Raw genomic sequence first — 23,531 nt, forward strand, 5'->3', positions numbered from 1 at the left:
CTTTCCCTAAATTGCTTTCCCTGTGGTTTTCACTCGTTCGTTCTTGGAACACACCTGCTCTGTGCAGGCCTGAGGCACCATCTCAGTCCACAGGGGTTTTTACAGTGAGGCAGGAGCCTCGAGACGTCACAAAAGGCAAAAGCAAGTGTGATAGATACAAAGAGGGGACATCCCACCGGGATAAATGAGAGCAGCAGGGTCCCCGGGCTCGAGGGAAGGTGGTGATGGAGGGAGACCCTGAAGGACTCAGCCAGTGATGGCTAGTAACACAGCAGCCCAGGCACCTCATCCGACCAGCTCGAGCAGTTGGGTTCCAAGGAAGATGCTGTTGCACCCGGCTTTGGTCATGTACCCATCATGACCCAGTCTTATGACCGGTGGCGTGGCACACTCGATGGGCCAGACTTGAATTTCATGCCCATCCCTCTGGCATTTGTTGGGAACGTTAACCCTACCTGAACCATATGAAATAGGTTTCCCATAAGAAAAAGGGTTTTGTTCCTAGGAAAAGGGATATGGGAGAGGTATTAGACAAAACAAACAATTGAATAATCACAAGCCTTCTACTCTGTACCTCCTTATCACAAATCTCTACGATTGCTCCAAACCACCAGAGGAAACGCACACACGTGCACACACGCGTGCGCGCGCGCGCACACACACACACACACACAGACTCTCCTATAAAGAGAGGTTACCGCCTAGGAAGGGCATGGCCAGTGGGCCGCTGGTGGTACCAGGTGGGGCTGAGCAGTGCCCAACCTCTAGCTGGGAGCTTGCTGGCCCCAGGAGGTGGCCCGAAACCCTGCGTGACAGTGTCCTACAGCTTGAAATTGGAGGTGAGGCAGCAATAGGGCATGTTGTGGTCTGGATCAAGTTTCAACTGCTTATATACTTCTTCATTTATTTTAAGTTTCGTTTAGTAAACCCCTTGGTCTTTAAACATCATGTTTCTCATGCAAGATTTCTCATCCCAACACGGAGACTTCCGGGTAAGAAAATGTTAGTCAACTGGATGAGAATGGGCATTGTAAGTGGGGTTCCGCCGCATCCTTCTCTCACTTCTGCCCCTCACCTCCCCCATGCCATCGAAACAACAGCAGTTTCGGAGCATTGATGAAAGTTGATCGAAGTTGATGAAAATTTTCAATCCCTAAGTACTTGAGGATGGAGATGCAAACGAGCTTACGCATCAAGGTTAACCATGAATTACCCATCATAGTGTACTTTCCCTTAATCCTCCAGATAAAAGAATGAAGGAATTATGTGACAAGGGATCAGGTATGCATTCTGGTCTTTGATTTCAGAGATATCTATCTAGCCTATCCCTAAGCATATGCAGCCGATGAAATCATGACCTGCTACTCATCCAGATGTGAGTTTCCTTTGCCACATTGTAGCCAGCAGTGTCATTGCTATGCCCCACTGATGACGTGTCCTGCCGATACATCAATAGTAGAGTGTGACGTGGCATCTCCTACTCCCTTGAGTTTTGGATAAGAGCTGAAATGAACAAAACTCTTGGAAATAGACAGTTACTGCTTTCTTGCAAGAGACAGAAAGTTAACCCTCAGAACCCTGCATTGTTCAAGCCACTGGGCAAATTAATACCAGAGTGGAGTAAATTTTACTGGTCAGACCCCACTCAGCTTTGTTTCTTTATGGACTGACTGCTACTGCATGCCGTGCCCAGCACAGTAACTAATAGTGGGGATGCCCAACAAATGGCATGTTAGTGAGCCAGAACGTTCCCATTCATCTAAAGCGTGTCTCTTGGTTTAAGGGCAAGGAAAGGAATTACAGGGAAGACACTCTGTTCCCAGAGTTCAATGGAATAAAAAGGAGTCAAACTCAAGTGTCTTTCCTTGAGGTCTCCCACTGCCTCTTTCAAAATGGTGCTCAGCATCTGCGTGGTGTGATGAGGTTCTGGAGGACCAGCCCAGCCTGGTTGGGGGGGGGGGGGGGGAGCGCCCAGAATGAGCACAGGACTCAGGGAAGCGGGAGCCTCACTCACTGAAACAAGTAAGGAGGAGATGGAGGCAGGGAAGCTGAGATCCTTGAGCGATGACTGTACTTTTTATTTAATATACAAAGTACGTACAGAACCTCCCAGGGTTTCCGACGAGGAGATTTTCTTTCTTCCCTCTTGTTTCCCAAGGAGGGCCCAGGAGTTCCTCACCCAGTCACTCAGCAGCCTTCATTGGCTTCCCGTGATGTGCTAGGCACTGGGGACGCCCCTCTGTGAAGGAAACAGGTATGAAGCCCTTACTGACACCATCCTGAACTATTACGGTGTTAAAACACGGCAAGTGTTGCAAACAAGGTCAGCTCCAAGGAGCTCCCCTCGCCTCACATCCTTAATGTTCAGGGGCCAAGCTGTCCCCTTCCCCATGATCAATGGCCATCCTCAGTGTAACTCAGGTTTACTGAGAGCCTGGGGGACTCACTGAACCTCAGGTCAGGTGCTGTCCTTGTCCCCGTCATAGAAATGAGGGAACAGAGTCTCAAAAGTTCCCATAACTTGACTAGGGTCTCCTAGTGTGTAGGGTTGACACCAGATCAGCCCATTATTGTGAGTCCCAAAGCCCCGGCTCTTCCAGTGCTGCAGCACAGCCACCGATTGTAGAAATCAAACAGGAGGAGGCCTTTCAAAAGGAATTGAGACTTGATAAACGTTTGCTTTTGTTTTTCTTAGATCCCATACATGCGCAAACATAAAACAGTTTTCCCAAAAGATTCGGCATTGGAAAGAATGGTTTAACTACTGACCTCTTTTTTTAAAATGTATTTTATTGAAGTAGGGTTGATTTACAGTGTTGTGTTAATTTCTACTGTACAGCAAAATGAATCAGTTATACATATATATTCTTTTCATGTTCTTTTCCATTATGGTTTATTACAGGATATTGAATATAGTTCCCTGTGCTCTACAGTAGGACCTTGTTGTTTATTCATTCTCTATATAATAGTTTGTAGGTGCTAACTCCAAACTCTCAATCCATCCCTCCCCCACGCCCCCTCCCTACTGGCAACCACAAGCCTGTTCTCTATGTCTGTGAGTCTGTTCCTGTTTCGTAGATAGATTCATTGGTGTCGTATTTTAGATTCCACGTATAAGTGATATCTTATGGTATTTGTCTTTCTCTGTCTGACTTGCTTCACTTAGTACGACAATCTCTAGGCCCATCCATGTTGCTGCAAATGACATTATTTCATTCTTTTTCGTGGCTGAGTAGCACTAACCTCTCAAGCTCTCCATCGTGTCTTTTGAATCTCAGTCCAGCTGAGAAAGCACGTTGGACCTCGTGAACCTCTGTCAATGCTGGTTTAGAGGCTCATTGAGGTCAACTGACAAAACTGGTTTTGAGAAAAGACAAGAACATTTATCACTTGTTTAATTATTATTCCTAGGGTGTGCCTTCCTGCCTCCACTTCTTTTTTCTGGTAAAAGAGCTTTGAAAAGCTCACTTTGGCAAGCAACAGGATGGGTGATTAGGTTGTGGAGATCATGAATATACAGCCACTGAGCAAATAGAAAAAAGTAAAATCAAAAGACTCACTGTTGGGTGAGTGGGTACTTATGCCTAAAAATAAGATTCCCCTTGACAGCATCACAACAGAATAAAAGGGTCAGCATCAAAATAAGCTGTGGGGCTTCCCTGGTGGCGCAGTGGTTGAGAGTCTGCCTGCCGAGGCGGGGGGCACAGGTTCGTGCCCCGGTACGGGAGGATCCCGCGGGCCACGGAGCGGCTGGGGCCGTGGCCGTTGGGCCTACACGTCCGGAGCCTGTGCTCCACAGCGGGAGAGGCCACGGCGGTGAGAGACCCGCGTACCGCAAAAAATAAATAAATAAGCTGTGAATGAAGGGAGTGTGCTGTGGAAAACAAAGACTTTTTTTAACCATTTTATGGAGTTATGATTGACATACAAAAAGTTGTACGTATTTAGTGAGTACACCTTGATGAGCTTGGCGGTAAGTGTACACCTGTGAAACCATCCCCACGATCCATGCTGTAACCGTATCCACCCCCTCCTACATATTCCTCCCACCCTCTTTATTATTTACTATTATTTCTGTGTGTATGTGATGAGAACACTAAACATAAGATTCACCCTCTTAGCAAATTTTTAAATATACAGTGTTAGCAACTATAAGTACAGTAGATCACTAGAATTTATTCATTTTGCATAACTGAAACTTTGCACACTTTGATACCTCCCCATTCCCCCCAGTCCCTGGCAATGACCATTCTACTCTCTGTTTCTATGGGTTCAACTTTTTTAGATTCCACGATCATGCAGTGTTTGTCTTTCTGTATCTGACTTATTTCACTCAGCATCATGTCCTCCAGGTTCATCCATGCCGTCACAAATGGTAGGATTTCCTTCTTTTTAAAGGCTGAATAATATTCCCTTGTACATATATACTAGCATTTTCTTTATTCATTCATCTGTCAGTGGACACTTAGGCCTCCTCTGTGGCTTGGCTCTTGTGAATAATGTTGCAATGAACATGAGAGTTCAGGTGTCTCTTTGAGATTCTGATTTCAATTCCTTTCGATATTTACCCAGAAGTTGAACGGGTCATCATATGATAGTTCTACTGTTAGTTTTTTGAGGAACCTCCATACTGTCTTTTGCAGTGGCTGTATATATTCTCACCAACAATGTATGAGGGTTTCCTTTTCTCCACATCCTAACACTTATCTTTTTTTTTTTTTTTTTTGATAACAGCCACCATAATTGGCATGAGGCGATAGCTCATTGTTGTTTTCATTTGTATTTCCCTAATGTGTAGTGATGTCGTCCATTTGAATGTCCTCTTTGGAGAAATGTCTTAACAGTTCTTTTGCCCATTTTTTAATCTCGTTAGGACAGAGACTTGTGTCCAGTTCAGGGAAATGCCCTATGGGAGGAGTTTGGGAGACTCTCTTAAATGGTTTTTAAAAAAAACAGAGAATGGGAAAATAAGAGGTCTGGGAGGGGGGCAACTTAGTGCAGAGGTCAAGGGCTGAACCTGTTGCTGGTCTCGACTGCTGCAGGGATTTTGTTTGGTTTGATTTGTCTGCTGCTTTGTTTGTTTAATGAGATGCTGAATGTGTCTGGTGAGGAATCAGGTTGCAGAAAGATGGACGTTGTAGTAATAAGAACACCATCTGGTCCCTGGGAGGAGGCGAGCATTGCCCATCATGACATTGTCACCTTGGAAGGCGCGCGGAGCCTCCCCAGAGCAGGGTGCAGAGAAGGGCAGGGGGCAGAGCTGGGCTTGGGGAAGTTGGCATCCTGGCTGATGTGAGAGGAAGAGCCCAGACAGGACACCGGTGTGGGCAGGAAGGCAGTCCCGGGGCACCACACAGGGCACAGCTTATCTGAAGAATGGAGAACATTTTCCTGAATTTCTCACGTAGTCTTCAACAGATACCACTATGATAGGATTCGAGAGCCCTCAGAACCTTGGCAATGCAAACCCGAGGTACATGTTCTCTCGTTCCTTGACCGGAAGACGTGCTAAAAATGGCCATTTCCTGAGCTCTCTGGCTCCACGCCCCTCTGTACCGGGCACTGTCCTGCTGTGTAAAAAAACCATCAGATTTTATGCCTCCGTGGCCTCTGAGAGCAGTCTCTGCCTTGCAAGCGCAGGCATTCGTTGAAGCCAGTGCTTGCTCCAGTGGGGAGCTTCGTGGGGCTGGAAACGTGGTGTAAGACCTCCGCGTTGCTCGTTCTCGCTCTCTCTCTCTTTGCTCCCTCACATTAGTCATCATTATTCCTTGGAACCTGCTTTAACTTGCATTTTCTCACTGGAGTCGTGTGGGAGTTGTTCAAGAGAGCAAGCCTCCCCTTCCCCCGCAGCCGGCCAGCCACCCGCTTTGGGGTTGGGTCGGGTGCGGCCCCAGAGCCAGGCCTCATCTCTGGAGAGGCCGCACGTGCCATGGGCCCGGTTAGCAGCGCTCCAGAAGAGGGAGTGATGAAATGCATGCTTTGCTGTGAGCTGAGGGGGGCTTGTATCAGGCATCAGCGAAGATGCCAGGTGTGATTTCTCGGGACGCTGAACGTATCTTCCCTTAACCTGAAAGCCTCGTGCTGTTCCAAGAAAAATGTTCAAAACACTTGCAGGTGGTGAAAGTGCTGCTTTGCTTCTGTTTCAGGTGCTAAACCTGCCCCCGGGATCTGCTTCGAGAGAGTCAACTCTGCAGGCGACCCTTACGGCAACTGCGGCAAAGACTCCAAGAGCTCCTTCGCCAAGTGCGAGATGAGGTGGGGTCCGCCTCCTGACCGCGCCGTGCCTTTGAACTTCCCAGATCACTTAGGGCTGCTTCCAGACGTTCCCTCTTTGAGCACTGTCTGTTCTTGCCTTTCCAGAGATGCTAAATGTGGAAAAATCCAGTGTCAGGGAGGTGCCAGCCGACCAGTCATCGGTACAAATGCCGTTTCCATAGAAACGAATATCCCCCTGCAGGAAGGAGGTCGGATTCTGTGCCGTGGGACCCACGTGTACTTGGGCGATGACATGCCGGACCCAGGGCTTGTGCTTGCCGGCACAAAGTGTGCAGATGGAAAAGTAAGACCCATATGCTCCCTTGCATCACAAATGTAAGTCTGGAAGGGGGCCCACTGAGAAACGTCCTGTTGGAGAACCGAGTTACAGGGCTGGTTTGTTTTCCTAAATCCGCTTCTCAGAATGTTGCCTCTGAAATTCCGTTCTTTGCACCTAGAAGGAAAAGTCAATAAATCCTAGATCCTGGTCTGACCATTGAGATGCAGATTTGGGAAAATCAAGCTTGTTTTCTCAGCTCTTTAGTGTTAATAAGTCATGTCTACACTCTGGATGTTATGAGAGTTTCCAGCCAGGAAATTACGCTGGAAGGAAACACAGCAGCATATTATATTGTTTTTGGAAATGTGGTTTGGGTTTTTGGCATGGTGGGGACTTGTTCTCACCTGGACAGAATGGGAAGTCAGATGTAGTTTCAGAGACCCCCATACAGGGACAGGAGAGGGGAAGAGATAGGATAAGCTTAAAGCCAAAGGGTGTTCTTTTGGAGATCAGGGGGAAAGGTAGACTGAGATACTGGGGGTTGGGGGGCGGGCAGTTAGAAATAAAGTCCAAAACGAAAAAAAAAATTTTTGAGATTTTTATATTCTGCCACATTGTTTTTTCCCACCAAACTTTCTCATCGGACTGAATGATAGCAAGTTAATAAAAGACTTTAGGAAAGAAGATGCTTTTATTAGGCTCCTCCTTTTCAAAATGATTATGAAATCATTACTGACGTGGAGGTCACAGAGCAGAAAGGAAAGGTGCTGAGTCATCTCCTATCGCAGAGTCCCTGTATGGGGGTCTCTGAGACTACATCTGACTTCCCAATCTGTCCAGGTGAGAACAAGTCCCCACCAGGACAGGAGTTCCCTCCACTCCACCCCCTCCCCCTTGCCCCATACACCACAAATGCTTTTATCCTTAAGGAAACAGGATGATAAGTGAAACATGGTATACATTCTGGGTGTCTCCTTAACCACACCCATTGGCTTATATTCAAGCCTTGACATTAGACTGACACCATTTAAACTGTGGTCTGAACAGCTAAGGCCAGGTGCATCTGAACGCTGAAATTCCAAGGACTCCATTTATCAGTGAGCTTTTCCCTTCATGTGCAGGATTCAGTGTGCTTTGATCTCCTGCCTGCAGAACACTAGTTCTTTGAAAGCCGTCCTTAGCCTAGCCCGTGGGTTGGGGGAGGGCAGCACGCATATGCTGTGATTCTGCCTGGGGTCCTGCTGTGTGCATTGCAACCCCAGACGATTTCCTTTCTTAGCTGGCATGCGACAGTCCCCTCGGCCAAGATTCCCACCAGCCCTGAGAGCTGCTTGGACCAGCCCGTTTTTTCAAAGGGCGTTAATCTTGCCTCAGATAAACTGCTGGGGTCAGATGGTGAATGTCTCGTAGGAAGGTCCTATTTGATTAAAAATGCTTCTGTAATCTAAAAATTAGACTTTTCTCCCTTTGACTCCACTAATTTGTAACATCTTACGGGAGATAAAGAACCTGATCCCTTGAGTCTGGACTATATTATGCACCTTTGAAATAAGACTAAACTCTTTCGACCAGCCCAGTACCATTTAGCAAATCGCTGCTTCTGCAGAGGCTTGAGAAATACAAGGGAAGCGTCTGTTTTACTCTGCTGAGCATTTCTGTTGATGGTTTATGTCATCGACGATAGTACTTGTCAGTCGGTATTTTGGAAAATTTCCCATATTTTAATATCTCCCTTACCAGATTCAAGGATTCTTGGAGTCTTTGAGTCTGCATAGGGCCAGGTGAAGGACTAGTCTCTCTTGTTCTCGCCTACATCTTTTAATGGAGGGGGAAATGCTGCAATTTGTAGATTTCATTGCAAGCTCTAAACAAAAATCATGAGAAAGTCAGTTACCCTAATTGCAGGATTGACCAAAACCATATAAAGTGCCATGAAGATAGACGACTTCCATAGTGTCCACATTGCTGTGAGTCTTGAAATGGGCTGAGTGTGGAGGGCAGGCGTCAGGACCCATATCTGGGTCCGAGGCAAAGTGCATTATTCATATTAACTGAGAGATGGTCCTCCCCAAGCTTTCCTTTGCTTTCTCTTCTTTTTTTTTCTTTTTTTCTAAATTTTTTTGGAGTATAGTTGATTTACAATGTTTTGTTAGTTTCAGGTGTACAGCAAAGTGAATCAGTTATACCTATATCCACTCTTGTTTAGATTCTTTTCCCATATAGGTCATTCCAGAGTATTGAGTAGAGTTCCCTGTGCTATACAGTAGGTTCTTGTTAGTTATCTATTTTATATATAGTAGTGTGTATATGTCAGTCCCAATCTCCCAATTTATCTCTCTCCTCCTTAACCCCTGGTAACCATGTTTGTTTTCTACATCTGTGACTCTATTTCTATTTTGTAGGTGAGTTCATTTGTACCCTTTTTTTAGATTCCACATATAAACAATATCCTATGATATTTGTCTTTCTCTGTCTGACTTACTTCATTCAATACGACAGTCTCTAGGTTCATCGTGTTTCTGCAAATGGCATTATTTTGTTCTTTTATATGGCTGAGTAACATTCCATTGTGTGTATGTACCACATCTTCTTTATCCATTCCTCTGTTCTTAAACACACAGCTAGATGCATGTGCGTGTGGTTATAGACAGACTGAGATATTTGCTGTGTTTCCCTCCTCTCCAGATTTGCCTCAATCGTCGGTGTCAGAACGTAAGTGTCTTCGGTGTTCACGAATGTGCGGTGCAATGCCACGGCAGGGGGGTGAGTAGGTGAACTGCCTTTGTATAGCCGGCCCACAGCAAGTTCAGCACTAAATCATTCCTTTGTAAAGGATTTTTGCCATCCATAACTTTGTAAAAATATAGCAGTCAGTGTCTCCTCAATATTTTCTTCTGAAGACATTCATTTTCTTTGACCTTTACATAGCATAAGAAATGGGATTTTTATTTAACAAAGAAAATCAGATTGAGTGATAGTTATCTTTTAAATTAACATTCTGGATTTTTTTTTAGAGGGAACTTTGTCATCTTCAAAGTAATTTTAACATTAACCTTCCGTCATGAAGAGTTTTGCATTAGCGTTTCAAACAGAGCTGTCCCTCCTACAGCCAACATTCAGAATAGAAATACTTCCAAAAGGAATTAAAACAAAGAAGACAGGACATACCGACCACATGTTCTTGAAATCACATACAATGGGTGTCAACTAAAGAAGGCTATTATTTTAGTTCAGAGAATTTTGGTGGGGGGGGGAAGAGGATTCTAATTTTTTAAAACCTAGTTTATTTTTTCTGATGGGCTTAATTATTTCCAGTGGAATCATATTAATCTTGACTAGCTATGCCAGTGGTTCATTTGTTTTTCTGAAACCTTTTCTACAGATATTGTGCTCCAAATTCTATTTTTAAAATAGACACTCACCAATGATTGTAACATAGAATTACGGAGGTTTGCATAAAATTACTCTTGTGCTGTAACCATAAAGGATTGCAGTGTCACCTCAGATGGGTTTGTTGATGGTGAGTGTAGCTGACTGTCAGTATAAAATGGAATCTTTTAATGTCTCCACTGGATCATAGATTTCTTTCTAACGGCTGGAAGAAATGACCTAGCGCAGCCTTACTATTTGGCTGATGAAGCGGTCCAGGCCCTGGTGGGGATAGTGGCACGTCCAAGGTTACGTGACCAGTTAGTAGCAAGGCTGTGTCAGGGACCCTGGACTCCTCCCTCTCCAACATCCACACACTGGAGAGGCCATGACTTGGGAACAAGTAAGGACCCCGGTCCTTCCCTCGCGAGGCCGGGCTCACCAGCAGCACCTCCAAGTGGGGTGTTAGGGCTGTAATCTCTGCCACGAGCTGCCAGGAGGGCACGTGACTGTGATTTGCAGCAGGAGAGACCAGGGCGGGCAGGACAGTGCCTGAGCCCCAGGGAGTCGTACCTCAGCAGCAGCATCTCTGAGGAAACAGGCAGGACACGCAGACTCAAGGCAACGTGGGCTGTGCTGCACGGTAGTTACTTCTGCTTAGCGTCAGCTTCATAGAAACACGCTTTCTCACTCACCGTAGGCTTTCCTGACTGTTGGCCTTCTTGTTGGAAGCATCTGGGGCAGGTGGTTGATTCAGAAAACAAGAGTCTGTGAAAGCAGGGAAACATCGCAAGTGAGAGAAATGCCCGGAACATTTATCGTGTCTTAAAATATAAAAGTGTGTGTTTGGCTTCATCCCGCATCCGTAGCTCGGACCTGACTTCAGTACGCAAATTATCCAAAGTGCGCCATCTGTGACGTACCGTTCGTTTCTCTAAGCGGAAGGGAGACACTCAACGGGCAACCTTCCTGTCTTTTGCGGCTTTTTCTGATCACTTGTCAGTTGTTCCGCCCATTCCAAGTTTGTCCAAAGTTCTTTTTAGTGACTTGCATTTATCCGGCGTTCCCAAAGCGTTCAGCCTCATTGTCATAGAAATAATTCTCTCTCGTTTTCACACTCGTACTCCACTGGTTCCGGTAGCAGTTCAGCAAATTCCATGTGTGACAGCCTCCCCGAGCCTGCCGTCTGAAGGTGCCCAGGGCTGTCGGGCCCGTGATGCCCAAGGGCATGGATTCCGTGTCCCTGAAGCAGGGGCCCCTCCTTACCACGGAGCGGGCTTCTCATCTCGGCCAGATCAGGAGGGTTTCCTGGATTTAAAAAGAGGGACATGGAGATTGAGAAGAAAAGGGGTTGAAAGGAGTGGACGAGCCCTAACTGTCTCGATCCTTCTCTCAGTAGCTGCTGATGGAACAGCAGCACATTATGTTAATCCGCAGCCCCGGGCTCTGGGCTCACCTGTGTGGTGCTGGGTTTAGGGTTTATCCTCACAGCCGCATGTACGGAGTCTGACTGTATCGGTGGGACGGGGGCTCTGACCACAGGGCCTTTGCTTTGCTCTCGGGCTCAATTAGGGCTCAGAGACTTAGCGCTGCCCCAGGGGGACGTGCATCCTAACCCTGCTTCCCTCTTGGTGTCTTTCTCCTCTGCTGCCCGAAAGGTGTGTAACAATAGGAAGAACTGTCACTGCGAGGCCCACTGGGCCCCTCCCTTCTGTGACAAGTTTGGCTTTGGAGGAAGCAAGGACAGCGGCCCCATCCGGCAAGCAGGTTAGTGGTGACGGCGCGTCCCAGGGAGTGGGCTGAGCTCCTGGGGGCAGTGGGAAGCCAGGCCCTTGGGGGATCCTTCCAAGCAAGACTGAGGGCTTACCAGCCGTCGGGTGGGTGCACAGCCGCAAACCCAGTGAGGACCCCACGCAGACCTCACACAGCCCGAGGCCTCTCTGTTTCCAGACCCTCTCTAGTCGTTGCCTCATCTTTGCAGAGACTCGTCGCTCTGCTTTACTCGGAGGCTGAGTTCGCCGGGTCTTAGCCTGTGACATTTTCTTAGCTAAGGTCATTCTACCACAGACTGCCAAGTGGGTATGAACTTCATTGTCGGATCAAAGGAATTTGTCAAGGCCAGCCTCTGTGTACAAGGGCTAAGAGGTGTGAAGTCAAATGCCTTTTAAAGCTCTTGCTAGAAAGACCCCCTCCTCTTCATAAAGGGACGGGTCCCAGCAGCAGCAGAGATAGCAACGGTTTCTCTTTGCTGAGCTGCTGTTACCTGCCGTGCTTCACGTTTTATATGCGTTAGCTCATCAAATCCTTACAAAAGTTGGCGTTATTCTTCTTTCCTTGCAAGGGACCCGAGGCTCAGGGAAGTTAATTAACTTTCACAGAGTCACACAGCTAAGACTGAGGCACAGTCTACCCGTGAAGAAGCCCCTAAGGCTGGCTGTGCTGGGACTGTCAGTTCTTTCCTCCTCAAAGACGTTGAGAAGTGGTCTGCTAGCGCAGGACCGTCTTCTCGGAGCTCTTGTCAGCCAGTTAAGGGGCAGGCCTGAATGATGCCCACTTTAAAGTGAAAGTGCAGAGAGCCCACCGCGAGCCGGGGGTGGGGGAGGGGGGTGTGGCAGGCAGGAATGTCCCGAGCACACTGGTGCTGCCACCTCGGTGCCCACCTGAGCCCCTGGACGCTCAGACGGTGGCTAACGCCACTACGGAGGACGTCATACGTCCTGAGTCCCGCTGTGACTGGAAGGGTTGAATCTGTGGCTTGGCTACTGTTTCCATGACAACAGACACAACACTGCTGTACAGGACCAGGCAGGGGGCACAGGGCCAGGAGGGAGAGACCCTCTGAGCAGGCACATCTGGAGAAACAGTGCTGTGAGGAATGGAGGTGAGCTCCTGGGCACCTTTCTGCTCAGGGATGGACGTGTCTCAACCCTGCTCCCGAGACCGGCCCCGCAGCAAGTGGAAAAAGGGCCCAAGGTCTTTCCTCTTAGCACACATCCATCCCAGGGGGTAATAAGCCAGGCCTGGCCCAGCGTCCCCGCCTTGATGGCTGGCCTCTTGCTGCAACGTAGTCAATTTTCTAATTGGCCATCAAGAGGTTATTGTTAAAAAAACAGCGTTTTAGTTTTTAATGCATCGGGGACCCTGCCACCTGTTCCATCCTCCGCATTCAAGTGAGCCAGGTGGCGCTCGAGGAATTGCACAGGATGGCGGGAGACAGGCCACGTGCTCTGGGTCCCTCTTTGGTGTGGGCACCAGGGGGACTCAGGTTTGGGGGTTTCCTAAACTTGGGGCGAACCCACAGAGTTGCCAGTTCTTCGTTGTACCAAGTAAGAATATTTTAAAAATGGAAGCAACTGAAGAGCCGGACTCATCCACCATTGCCGTCGTATCATAAAAGAAAGTAAGTTTACACTCCTCCCCCCGAAACGCCTACAAAAGAGGGGCCACGAGAAGCCGGCTGATGGCTGCACGGGGCGTAGCCGCGCCCTGGGCCTCAGTGCCCCCAGCCCGCCTGCCTGCCTGCGGCCCAGAAGTTCGTGACGCAAGTATTTCTCCAGCATCAGTCGGGCACCAGCCGCTCCTCCGGGTCCTGGGAGACGCTCGGCGGGCACAGCGCGGACGAGAAGCTGTGATGGGCGGGGTGACAGTGAGACTCAGGAAGGTGGGCCACGGGATGGAGGGGACACGGGGCAGGCTCGATGGGACGCGGCGCCTGCACTGGATGCGGGGATGGCACTGCCTGGGGTTCTGGCTCGAGCGGCTCGTGGAGACAGGCAGCCTGGGGGGCAGGGGGAGCAAGCTCAGTGTGCGGCCCAGTCAGTGTTTGATGACTCATCAGTTTAAGACGTAGGGATTTGGAAGTATGGAGCTAGGAAGTATGGCCGAAGCATGTTGCTGCTCACTTTTAATGAGCTGTGTTAAGAGACAACAGAATCCTCACCAGAGGCACCTGCGACTGCCAGCCCACCGTCTCGAAAGAGGGATATCTGGGCCAGGAGACCAGAGCAAGGCTTTTCCAGTAACACAAGTGAATCAAGACGGTCCCGTGTTGATCGTCTGCCTTAGACACATCCCTCTTAGGACTCGTCAGCTGGGGACGAAGTCCAGAAACAGAGAGGGTGTGAAGGCTTTCTCCCCCCGGGTGGGAGCTGCTGCTACTCTGGTTCCCAGCCAGCTGGATGTCGTGGTTGGAGGTGGGGTGGGAGAGCCCTGGTGACAGAAGCCACCTCCACAGCTGTCACCAGCAGCCCGGAAGGACTGCAGGGCACCTACCAGGGGGCACACAGACTGATGGCTGCTAGCAGGAGAACAGAGACGAATGAATCGAGGCCTGCGCTCTCGAGGAACTCACCGCCCTGGTGAAACTGCAACTACGGCTCCTCCAAACCCAGGCGTTTAGAGCCCTCCCCAGAGGCCCTTGACCGCAGCTGCAGTTAGAAGCCAGCGGGGTGGTTTGACTTTCCCCTTCCTTTCCACACCTTTGAGGAGTCTTCGTGTCTCTGCACTAAACAAAATGGGATCATATCACAGAAAGGGGGGATGTTTCCTTAGATAAAATAAACAGCATCCTCCCAGAGAAAGGGGTTTGCCCCCCCTCACAGGCTGCGTTTTTAAGTCCCTAACATAACGAAACAGAACCCAAGGGCATTTAAACTGAGTTTGCTTTTTCACCTTCTAATTTGATGATATCCAGAAGTAAGGTCTTGGTCTAAAATAAAAAATACAAAAAACAAAAATAGAACAGATGCTAACACCAAAGAATGAGAGAAGGAAAGAGCCCGCGGGAGCATATTTGTAATGGGGGCTGGGAAGATTTCAGGTTGGGGACCACTTTAATTCTGATGGGATTCCAGTGACAGCTCCCTGTTACTTTCGCCACCATTCCCCTGCTGTTGTCGTGCCTGGGGGGCCCGTGTGACCAGGGAGATGGTCCCACTGGCCAGACTGGATTCCCATTTAGCAAGTTCCAGACTCTTGTCAGAAATGAACACTGACAGGGCAGGTTGCACCTCAGACGCGACCTGCGAAGTGACACTGATTTATCAGTGCACCATCCAGGGATTTACTCACTCCATTTCTGGTCCTTCCTTCAAAGTTCGTTTTGCCGTAAATGTCACAGTTTGACACTCCCCATATTTTAGTTCTATGCCTCCCTCTCTGAGTCAAATGTGCTTTGTTTCAGGTAACCAAGGTTTAACGATAGGAATTCTGGTGACCATCCTGTGTCTTCTTGCTGCTGGATTTGTGGTTTATCTCAAAAGGAAGACATTGATACGACTGCTGTTTACAGATAAGAAAACCACCATTGAAAAGCTAAGGTACCCTGGGTTAGGGTCATCTTTTCAAGAAATGGCATTTGAAAGAATGTGTAATGGGCTGCTTCGCACCGTGTCTCCTTAGCAAAGAAGAGGTCAGATTTTCTGTTGGTTTTGGTGTTTTAACATTTCTGCCAGACCAGCTGCCCCCTTCACTTTCCCTTCAAACTGTTTGCAGTTTATTACATAAATAAGCAGGGTGTTGATGAATTCCACTGGTGTATTTTTCCCACCCTTACATTGGTACTTTTTACAAGGTGGAATATTAAAACATTTTTATCAGATGGGGTAGCTTTCGATCCAAATATATTCCAGGACATCATCGCTAAAATGCCAGCTTCATGCGAAATGTCTCCCAGGCGTCCCCAGCTGTGTGCCTTACATTGTAAGAACTAATTTAACAGAATAATGGCTTGGGGGGAAGAAACTCAGTATTTATGTTTTAATCTTGTAAGAGCGTTAGATAACTTTTCTCTTGCATGTTTACCACACTAAGTTAAAAGAAGTGAATTGCATTTTGCGTGTCACTGTGAACAAAACAGAAAAAGTCAAGTCAGGCAGAGGGGACAGCGCCCTCGCCAAGCGTGTCTGGGATTGCATTGCAGGTGTGTGCGCCCTTCCCGGCCATCCAGTGGCTCCCAGCCTAGTCAGGCTCACCTTACCCACCTCAGCAAAGGGCCGATGAGGAAGCCGCCACCTTCCAACACACCTAAGGTGAGTTTTGAACAAACATAAGAAGCGAGGCTTCCCTGGGGGCACAGTGGTTGAGAGTCCGCCTGCCGATGCAGGGGACATGGGTTTGTGCCCCGGTCCGGGAAGATCCCACATGCCGTGGAGCGGCTGGGCCCGTGAGCCATGGCCGCTGAGCCTGCATGTCCGGAGCCTGTGCTCCGCAACGGGAGAGGCCACAACAGTGAGAGGCCCACGTACCGCAAAAAAAAAAAAAAAAAAAAAAAGCGAGCAAACGCATGAAGACTCAGGTTTTTCAATAAGAGCTTGAGCAGGAGTAGACCCCGCAGCCTCTTGCTGTGAGACGCCGGGTCAGCACCCTCGGGACCACAGGGGCTTCCCGAGGTGATGGCTGGCACTGGAAGAGGCTCACGGTGCCAGGTCCCATGGAGGCCACATGCCCTGCGGGACATGCTGCATAGTCATCATCCCTCCAGTCACCCAGGTGGTCACAGTCCTAGGAGGCCCACCGGGTATGCTGACCAGGCAGGCTCCTGCAGCGGGACCCCTTCTGTGATTTGAGAATGCCGCTGACTGGGTTTGGGAGAGCTGCTGTGGCCCGCGGCTACTCCCAGGGTATTTCTGAGAGTTACACTGAGCCCTTGGTCGGGCCCGTTGTGCTCCAGCCCTGGGCTACAGAAGCTCTGTCCAACCTATGGCTTCAAAGAGCTGGACCCTCAAACCAAAGTACCTCGTGGTTCCCTGCTGTCCCTTCACTTTCCTGCGACCTTGGTGAATTATGACTAGTGTTCACTCTGATATCTAGGCTCCCCCACCAAGTGTTTTTGATGTACCTATGGGTTGGGTTCCAAAGAGGAGACAGCCGTTCCTAATAAGTATTATCCCCTTTCACCCCTAACCGTGGGAGACAGGAAAAACAGCTTCACTTGCAAGAGCCAAAGATGCAGTTTTATCTTGAAGAGCCACAAACCAGAGATTACCCAAATATCAATCAACAGGTAAAAGGGTAAACACCGTGGTATACTTACCACGGTGTAAGTATTCCACGGTATACTTACACCGTGGAATGCTACTCGGAATTAGAAAAAATGAACTGTTGATCCACACTACATCTTGGATAAATCTCAGAGTAATGATGATGAGTGAAAGAAGCCAGACCAAAAATGATGATTTCATTTATATAAAATTCTAGAAAATGCAAACCAATTTATAGTGACAGAAATCGGATCAATAGTTGCTGGGAGAAGGAGAAGGGGGGGGCGGTGGGAGGGAAGGATGACGGGCTGATGGATATGTCCATCGCTTTACTTACTGTGATGGTTTCATGGGTGTGAATCTATGTCAAAATCTACCAAATTGTACATTTTAAATATATGCAATTAATAGTCAATGAAACCTCAATAAATCTATTTATAGAAAGGAAGAAAAAAGGGAGGCAGGGAGGGGCAGGGGGCATGAGACCCACACTGCCTCCGTTCTCATCTGTTGCTAAAAACAAGGCCACCAGGCAGGAGACGGTCCTCCAGACTCAGACCCTCACCTCCGCCCCGATGCTCCTTCCCCAGGAGTTTTCCTCAGTTCTCGTCGAGCCTTGTGCACGCTGAATTACATCTCATTTTCACAAGTCCTTTGGAATTTCCTTAAGATCTGGTCTGTGTCTTCATGTGTGTTGGTGCTTCCTAAGGTTGCCTTGCACCTACTTGTTAACGAATTAAACCAGTTTTTAAACAATGAGATAGAAAGCAGCCCCACTATTCCAGGTTTGGGGGTGGGGGAGGGTGGTTTGTTAGAATCCGGAAGCTGACATCAATAATTATAGATTCCCTCTGCTGTAATTCCTTGATTTCTTCCCTTCCTCCACCTGCCCTCCCCCTGCAGCTAGAGCAGGTGAGTTAGCACTGCTTGTCCCTCCAGGGATTACACAGTAATGACCACATCATGGCTCTTTGCTCTGACCCCGCAGGACAATCCCAGGAGATTGCCGCAGTGTCAGCATGTGGACATCAGCAGACCCCTCAAGGCCCTTGACGCCGCCCCTCTGCCCAGTTCTTCTCAGCGAGGACTCCCGCCCCTGCAGCCGGCTCCTCGTGTGCCCTGCGTCCCTGCCAGACCTCTGCCGGCCAACCCTGCACTCAGACAGGCCCAGGTACGCCCTCAGCTGTTAATTTGATGGCGGGTCATTCAGATCCAGACTCTGCTACTTGCTACAGTCTGAACTTGGGCGAGTTGCTTACGTTCTCAGCACCTGTATAAAATGGAGATAATTCAGCTCCTGAGATGGATAGACAGGATCGTCCAGGTAAAGCGTTTAGGACAGTGCTTGGTGTCTAGTTATGGTGCAATAGATTTTAGTTATTATTAGGAATATTTTTATCTTTTCTATTCAGAATAGTGAGGGTGCCCATTCAACTTGTCATCTAGACCATGACACTTTTGAGAATGACAGGTGGCACTGTGAATAATTAGGCCTGGGCAATAAAACAGAGATGATCACTTTAGGAATGATAATGGGCATACTTTCTTACCTTTTTCACCTTCAAAAATTATTTACAAAAATGTTACCACCGATTTAGTTTCTCCATACCAGATGCAAGAGTGTATAAGGCACTTTGTGTATATGACCTCACTTCTATGCTGTTTTTGGAAGTAACAGTTTGTTATGACATGAACAACAGGAAACTGGAGGTGGGGAGAAAAGTAAAAGCAACCAAATGAAAAGCACAAAGATATAATCACTGGTCATTTTTCATTGCTATCAATGTTATATTTTCTTCTATCAATTTTTGTTTACTTAAATGTCTATTTAACATAATTTAGATTATTCTATATGTATATTGATTTATATATATACTACTTCTTTGCCTTAAAGTCATTCCCATTTACCATGGCATTAAAAATTGTTTAAAATGTTATTTTATCCACAGCACTGTATGTGTACATAGAATACTTTTTTAAGTGCTTGCCAATTACTGGGCATGTTTGGATGTCTCCAATTTTTGCTATTATAAATAGCTCTCTTACGAAGGTCTAGATAGATAAATTTTGGACCACTTTAATTATTCCCTTGGAGAGATTCCTAAGAGTGAAAATACTGGGTTGAAAAATGGTATAACCATTTTAAGCGTCTTAATGTATAAATTAAACATTTTTTCAGGATGGATACGCACTTGCATTCCCATACAGTACAGAGCATACTAGTACTAAGTATTAACATTTCAAAGCTTTGCGCATTTGATGCATGAAACAAAATACCTTTTTCTGTGTACTAGTTCTATAAATTACTGAAAGGGATGTTGAAGTTTCCAACTATAAATGCGTCTCTTCTTGGCCATCAGTTTTTACTTCATGTGCTTTGAAGCTCTGTTGTTCGTGGTACAAAACAATTAGGATCATTGTGTCTTCGTGGTGAATTGACCCTTTTATCATTATGTAATGTCCTTTAGCTCTGATGACTTTGTCCTAAAATCTACTTTATCTCACATAAATACATTCACCTCAGTTTTCTTTTGATTAGGGTTTGCAAGGTATGTGTTTTCCCATCTTTTTACTTTTCATCGACCTATGTCACTTTACTTGAAATGAGTTTCTCAGAGACAACATATAGTTGGGTCGTGTATTTCTTCATCTGTTCTGTCAGTCACTGTCTTTTAACTGATGTGTATAGACCATTTACTTTTAATGTAAGTATTGATATGTTAGAATTGAAGTCTACCATCTTAATGTTTTTATCATACTCCTCTTTCCTGACTTCCTGTGGGTTTGTTGAACATTTTTCACTCTTCCATATTGATTCATCAGGAGTGTTTATATTGTCTGTCTGCACTTTTTTGTATGGCTGCCCTAGGGCAGGATTTCTCAACCTCAACATTGTTGGCAATTGGGGCTGGATGACTGTTGTATGGGACTGACCCATGTATCATAGAATATTTAGCAGCAACTTGGTTTCTACCAACTATAGATGGCAGTAGCATGTGTAATCATGTCTCTAAACATTGCCAGATGTTCCCTGAGAGACAAAAGTCACCCCTGATTGAAAACTGCTTCTCTAAACATTACAATATAGGTACATAATTTATCACAGTCTACTAGTATCAATATTTCATCACTTCAAGTGGAATGTAAAAACTTTACCTCCTTTTAGGTCCCTTTATCCCTCTCCCTTTAAGATATGGATGTCTTAAGTGTTACCTTTATGTAGTAAGAACCACTTCAGATGTTGTCATTTTTGCTTTCAAACATCGAGCATAATTTTTTTAAACTTAAGAAGAATGGTTTACAGTATCTACTCATATAGTCACCCTTTCCATTCTTTCTTCACTTCTGATGTTCCAGGTTTCTTTCTGTTATCATTTCCTTTCTGTCTGAAAAAACTTCCTTCAGCTATTCAAGTTAGCCATTCAAAAGCAGATCTGCCGGTGATAAATTCTCTTAGTTTTCCTTCATCTGAAAATGTCTGTTTCACCTTTATTCCTGAAGAATATTTTCAATGGATATAGAATTCTGGGTTAGCTGTTTTAGTCTTGCAACATTTGAAAACTGTTGTTCTGCTTCCTTCTGGTCTTTATGGTGATGAGAAATCCACTGAAAAATTCCATCCACAGTCTCTGTTCCAGGGAAGAGATGAGGTCTGTTATTGCAAGGAGGAATGGAAAGCAGGGCTCTGCCAGCCCCAGGATGTGGTGCCCACTGGGGACAGCAGGGCATGGCTTTTTCCTAGTGCCCACCCAGAGGTAGAGTAAGGTCAGGTATGGTCAAATGTTGCTCTTACTGGGTCACCCTTCTCCTGTTCTTTTAGCTAAAGATAGCAGGCTTTCCTCCGGCTTGTGTGTGTGTGTGTGTGTGTGTGTGTGTGTGTGTGTGTCTATTGCTACTGGCATTTCCAGATGGGTGCCTCTCCAGAGCCCAGGCCAAGATATAAAGAAGGGGAAAACAAAAAACAAGGGCTCACTACTGGGTCGTTCCTTGCGTTCTGAGGTCCCCAGCCAGTCCATTTACTTTCCTGCAACTTTTAGAGTGTCAGCTGCTTTATGAATTTTCTCCAGGCTTTTCTGTTACAATTTGCAGGAGGAATAGGGTGAAATGTGCTTATTCCATCTTGTCCAGATCTCATTTCTTTTTGCATTTCTTTGATTGCCAGGACACTTAAACTGCTTTTTGTGTATCTATTAACAAATGGTGTGCTGGTAAATTGGCTGTCCAAAAAAGAAGCCTTGATTTGTAGGTAACTTCTCAGCTGTGAAAACTCCCCCATGATCAATTTCAAGTTATTAACGTGATGTCACTGAACAAGAAGTAGAGAATCAGCTGACATGAGCTGGTTACAGCTATCTCCAGCATACAGCTGCTATTAACTGTATCTGTTCTGTAAGTTGTCTGTTCCCATCCTTTGCCTATTTTTTTTCTCTGTGAGAGAGAGTTTTTCTTTCTGATTTGTTAGTTTGGTTTCTTTTAACATCTTTATTGGAGTATAATTTCTTTACAATGGTGTGTTCGTTTCTGCTTTATAACAAAGTGAATCAGCTATACATATACATATATCCCCATATCTCCTCCCTCTTGTTACAGTTCATTTGCTTAATGGGTTAAGAATATTTACCCTTTTCCAGTAATTTACTGTAAACATCTCCCTAATTTGTCTTTCAGTTTTATTTATTTATGCTATTTTTTGGTATAAAAGAAATTCCAGTTTTTAATATTTAATTTATTAATCTTTGGTGAATTCGCCTATTCCTTTTGCGCTTACGAAGTCCTCTCCCATTTCAGTCAGTTAAGATCCACCTATAACTTCTGTTTACTTTGTTGTCTGTTGACCATTCTGTCAACATTGGTTTTTGAACCTGTCTTGGATTTACGTGGGTGGAAGGGGTGGGCACCTTCTAAACTTTTCTGGACTTATTCGAGAATCTGATGAAGGCTATGAACCGTCAGAAGATGCACCACTACTCGATATTTTGTATGCAAATTTCAGATAGTCACAGAGCCCATAAGCCGCTTCCCCAAGGATTCCCTGGTACTGAGGCTTTTCCTGTCTCTGTTTAAGCCGCTTGCCTGTGTACCATGTGAAACTAGGACTGTCTCTAATAGGAAGGATATTTCTACTTGCTGGTGTCATCTTTCCTACCAGCAGTGAATGCCTACAGAAGCGACGCCTCCAAGAGTTCCTTTAAAGCAGGCCCCGAAAAAGGTCTTCATTCTGTTTTATGAAACTGAGGAAATGTTACCCTTTAAACATTAGTAACTGAAAAATCCACACTTCTCACTCCAGGCTGGTGTCTGTCTGTCTGGAGCTTTTCCGAGACATACGATACAGATTAAGCTCGCACTTTCCCTCCCATCACACAGGGAACTGGCATTGACTCCATGCAAGTGCGGTGCCTGTTCGGAGGTGGCTCTGGTTTGGCAACACGGATTGAATCCGCTGACCCTTTGTACTTTAGCATTACTAGTACCCTGTCCCACATGACATGACAGACACACGGCTACATGGCCAGCCCTGCCTTGTTCATCCAGACTTACCATCTACACTTTCTGGAAGGAAAATGCTATCATAAACACCACAGTAGTGGTCAGCCTCACATCTGAAGGGTAAGTTAGCTCTTTATAGAAAATGTTTGATCTTTCCATCAAATGTTCTGTGTGATTTTTAAAAATCAAGGACAGTTGAATCAACTCCTTCTCTTGTCCACAAATGGGCCTTTCTGGGCTACCATTTCCTTCTCGGGGAAATGAGCCTTGGAACTCAAGCTTCTCAAACTGACTCCTCAGCCTTGATGGAGGAAACGAACTTTCATTTCCTTTTCATCCTGTCAGCTCTTTTAGAGGAAAATAATTCAGTGTATTCATCTAGCTTTTAGCTGACTGCTGCCAAGTTCTGAACCACAGCCTGAGCGCGAAAGGCAAAGTGTGGGCTTGAGAAATGGCTAGAAAAATGATGAAAAAAATAAGAGGTCACAGGGGGTGTGTGGGCACCTACAATCGTGTGCATAGGCAGGGAGCATGATAGACTGTCTTTGCTCTGCTTGGCATTGCATTGGCCCTTGCCTTACCTTGTATATTAGGTTAGCAATCCACCAGGAATGGGCACTTAAATGAGGAGATCAGACAAACCAGCATCCATTTGCATCTTATAAGCCACGACAGAAGCACCAGGGGAGGTCTTCTGCACTGACAGCTGCTGGATAGAGCGTTTATCTCAGGCTCTGGAAGGGAAAGAGGAGGAAAGGAGAACAGGGCAAGTTCCAGGAGTGGCTACAGAAGGTTCCCAGAGGGCTTTGAGAGGCTTTCTGATGATGGTTAATCTTAAGGTATTTTAGGTGTTTTTTCTCTGATTAAAAAAGTGTTCAAAATCATCCAATTCTGTACCCCAGAAAAGTCAATTTTACTGTATGATCGTTTTTTAAAGAGTAATGTATAATGAGGGGAGGAAATACACACGCACACCGCACACGTGTCCTGAGCAGAATTCTGGAGGGGCGTCTTCAGGCAGCAGGCTTGAGCTCTGACACCCGGGTAGGGGGAGAGATGGGGGCACGTGAGCTCAAGAGCTGTGCTTCATAGAGCGAAAGGATCACTTTCTCTCACCCCAGACATCGTTTGTAAAGTCAACCGACTTGACTTCCGGG

The 23,531-nt window shown here is 46.5% G+C and overlaps 1 protein-coding gene across 1 annotated transcript in view; it reads left to right on the top strand.

Annotated features, from left to right (window-relative positions):
• Positions 1 to 23,531, top strand: part of ADAM12 (ADAM metallopeptidase domain 12) — a 390,012-nt gene that overhangs the window by 336,684 nt on the left and 29,797 nt on the right. The window contains exons 15-21 of the mRNA XM_019940251.3: positions 6,147 to 6,255; positions 6,361 to 6,559; positions 9,221 to 9,298; positions 11,563 to 11,671; positions 15,087 to 15,222; positions 15,825 to 15,933; positions 17,873 to 18,055. Of these exons, the coding sequence (XP_019795810.2) occupies positions 6,147 to 6,255; positions 6,361 to 6,559; positions 9,221 to 9,298; positions 11,563 to 11,671; positions 15,087 to 15,222; positions 15,825 to 15,933; positions 17,873 to 18,055 (923 nt within the window). The remainder of the gene's footprint in view (positions 1 to 6,146; positions 6,256 to 6,360; positions 6,560 to 9,220; positions 9,299 to 11,562; positions 11,672 to 15,086; positions 15,223 to 15,824; positions 15,934 to 17,872; positions 18,056 to 23,531) is intronic.

The sequence above is a fragment of the Tursiops truncatus genome, chromosome 16 (assembly GCF_011762595.2).
Source record: "Tursiops truncatus isolate mTurTru1 chromosome 16, mTurTru1.mat.Y, whole genome shotgun sequence".
NCBI classification, from domain to species: domain Eukaryota; kingdom Metazoa; phylum Chordata; class Mammalia; order Artiodactyla; family Delphinidae; genus Tursiops; species Tursiops truncatus.